Source organism: Hibiscus syriacus, unplaced genomic scaffold (assembly GCF_006381635.1).
Source record: "Hibiscus syriacus cultivar Baekdansim isolate YM2019G1 unplaced genomic scaffold, ASM638163v2 tig00110540_pilon, whole genome shotgun sequence".
Classification (NCBI taxonomy): Eukaryota; Viridiplantae; Streptophyta; class Magnoliopsida; order Malvales; family Malvaceae; genus Hibiscus; species Hibiscus syriacus.
This window is the reverse complement of record NW_024062772.1, coordinates 304,299-307,289: the sequence shown is the minus strand read 5'-3', so window position 1 is coordinate 307,289 and position 2,991 is coordinate 304,299. Positions and strand designations below refer to the sequence as shown.

The following is a 2,991-nucleotide window of genomic DNA, read 5'->3' as shown; positions in this document are numbered from 1 at the left end:
AAATGTAATTATGATTTTAGGTAGTTAAAGATGGATATCAATGGAGGAAATATGGACAGAAAGATACCAAAAATAATCCATCCCCACGAGCTTATTTCAAGTGTTCGATGGCTCCTCGATGCCCTGTAAAAAAGAAGGTATTCTCACATGCACATGGCAGTAATATTTTATGCTCAAACTATAGCATTTGGTGACTAATTTGTAAGATTATTATAGTTGTGTGATTTAGATTTTTTTATTGGGTCCGAGATAGTTAGAAAGAAATTTACTTTTTTTTAATTAATCAATGGTATTCGATCTATTGACCGACTAATCCAGATCGGGTACTGCAGAGGCGAGGGCGACCCTCCCAACTCAGTTTCCTCCATTCGTAAACGCCAGGATTCGAAACCCTTACCTTGCTTAAGGGACCTAGTACCTCATCTTACTAGATCAACTGGAGAAGTTATATTCGTAAAAAAGTTACTTTATTCTTTGCACTTAGAAGTAGGGATGGGCACTCAACCCTAACCCGAGCAGAGCGGGTCTGATTTTTTTAAAAAAATTCGGGGTGGGGTCGGGTTTTTTTAAGTGTAATATTCGGGCCGGGTCGGGTTCGGGTTTAGGGTGAAAAATACCCGACCCGACCTAGAAAAATATATAATTTTACCTTATATATTTAGGAATAATTACAATAATACCCCTTTATATATTTTTTTCAATTAAGTCATTGTTTTTATTGAATAATTTTTTTTTATTTTCGGGTCGGTCGAGTTTCTAAGTCATATATTTGAGTCGGGTGAAACATTGTTTTGGTCGAATCGAATCTCAGGTGGAAGCTCCCTTGTTCTCGGGTCGAGTTGGGTCGGGTGGACCAAAAACCCGACCCATGCCCATCCGTACTTAGAAGAAGAGTAGGAAATTCAGTTTGAGTGAATCTATTTTGTAAACAAAAACTTATCCCGCGAACAGACACTAGATATTATAATTTAAAAGTAAGTTGATTAAATCCTATATTTTTTAACATAGTAAATTTTCTCTTCTCATGCTCGTAATTTTTTTTCAAAATAACTTTTTAACATTAAATTATGGGATTTCCAATTTTACAATTTTCTTACATTTATTATTAGGGTAAAGTATACAAATAGTCGCTTAACTATAGGGTGTTGCTTTGTTAAGTACCTGACTAGCAAAGATTACAAAATAGTCTCTCAACTATATGATGTTACTTTGTTGAGTCCTCCGAATATTAAAAGTTACAAAATAATCACCCGACTATTCATTATGTTCAATATTCGTCATTTCCTGTTAAAAAATTGACGACGGTCTGAGCTAGATGTTAATATGTTGTCTGAGATATGATAAATCCCAAAAATCTCAAACGACTATTATATTTCAAACAATAGACTAACATCCAGCTCAAACTACCGTTAATTTTGTAACGAAAAAGGACCAATTAGGAATATAATGAATAGTCGGGTGACCATTTTATAACTTTTAATAGTTGAGAGACTCAACAAATTAACGTTCTATAGTCGAGGGACCATTTTGTAACTTTTAATAGTTAAGAGACTCAAATAAAATAACGTCCTATAGTTGGAAGATCATTTGTGTACTTTACCTTTATTATTATCGTAGTTACATTATTATAAGGGTAAATTATGCATTTAGTACCTAAACTATCAGTTTTGATCCGTTTTAGTACCTAAACTTTCAATTGTTTTTGAAAATCATACCTAAACTTTAGTTTTTGTTTCATTTTAGTACACTGTTCTAAATTTAACGTTTAGTTTTTAAAACAATTGAAAGTTTATGTACTAAAACGGACCAAAACTGATAGTTTAGGTACTAAATGCGTTAAATTTTTCACGGTGAGGTACTAAAATGAAACAAAAATTAAACGTTAGGTATGATTTTGAAATAATTGAAAGTTTAAGTACTAAAATGAATCAAAACTTATAGTTTATGTACTAAATGCGTATTTTACCTTAATTATAAAGACATTAAAACCTCCTAATGTTTGTTTTATTTTGTCCAGGTTCAACGATGCTTGGAAGACAGAGCTTTTCTTATAGCAACATACGAAGGACAACACAACCATGATGTTGATCCCACAACGGGACAATCTTTGTCTTCTCCCGGCAGCTCCACAGTAATCTCCGGCACCACAATGGCACCGGAGTATCGTGTTCCGGTTCTCGATAACCCGTTTCGACCTTGCATCACTCCCGATCTCAATCTTTCGGGTTCTGACCATGGAAACAACAACAACGACGACAAGAGAATTGAAGACTATGTTGCATCCTTAACAAAAGATCCTAATTTCACCGTAGCTTTAGAGGCCGCCGTTGCTCGCTCCGTCGCCGAGCAGCTTAAACCATCGACTCCATAAACTCCGATAGAAGTTTAAGTTTCTTTAAATTATTAGGTTAAGGGTTTTTCTTGAATCTAAATTCAAATTTAAGTTTCTAAATGCTATCTATATTTTTGGGTAAACTATGCATTCCGTATCTAAACTATTAGTTTTGATTCTTTTTGTCACCTAAACTTTTAATTTTTTCAAAACTATACCTAACATTTAGTTTTCATTTCATTTTAATCTCTCGTCGTTAAAAACTTAACTTGTTTTGTACCTAAACTATCACTTTTGGTCCGTTTTAACACCTAAACTTAACTTTAAATTTTGAATGGAGGTACTAAAATGAAACAAAAAATAAATTTTAGCGGTGGTACTAAAATGAAACAAAAACTAAACTTTAGGTATGATTCTGAAAAAATTAAAAGTTTAGATACTAAAACGTAGGGAGTGTTCATTTTTCGATTTTAACCGAATTAATCGACCGAACTGAATTATTTCGACTAATTCAATCGGCTACCAAATTAGTTTGGTCAGAGAACAATTAATGTTTTTTCAATACTCGGTTAACGGTTAATTCGATACGAATTTAGTTAATTAACCAAAACTAATATATTATCTATATTAAATACATATTTTAAGCTCATATCCATTAA

At 32.9% G+C, this 2,991-nt stretch overlaps 1 protein-coding gene across 1 annotated transcript; it reads left to right on the top strand.

Annotated features, from left to right (window-relative positions):
- Positions 1-2,408, top strand: LOC120130312 (probable WRKY transcription factor 40). Its single transcript, XM_039147564.1, has 2 exons — positions 1-137; positions 2,018-2,408. The coding sequence occupies exons 1-2, from the start codon at positions 108-110 to the stop codon at positions 2,369-2,371; spliced, it is 384 nt and encodes a 127-aa protein (XP_039003495.1). The 5' UTR covers positions 1-107; the 3' UTR covers positions 2,372-2,408.
- Positions 2,409-2,991: the final 583 nt, after the last annotated feature.

What these genes read in the sequence shown, in the direction of transcription:
- LOC120130312 (XM_039147564.1), top strand. Translation starts at nt 108, where the DNA reads ATGGCTCCTCGATGCCCTGTAAAAAAGAAG. An exon ending in GATGCCCTGTAAAAAAGAAG is followed by an intron (nt 138 to 2,017) that starts GTATTCTCACAT and finishes TATTTTGTCCAG; the next exon opens with GTTCAACGATGCTTGGAAGA.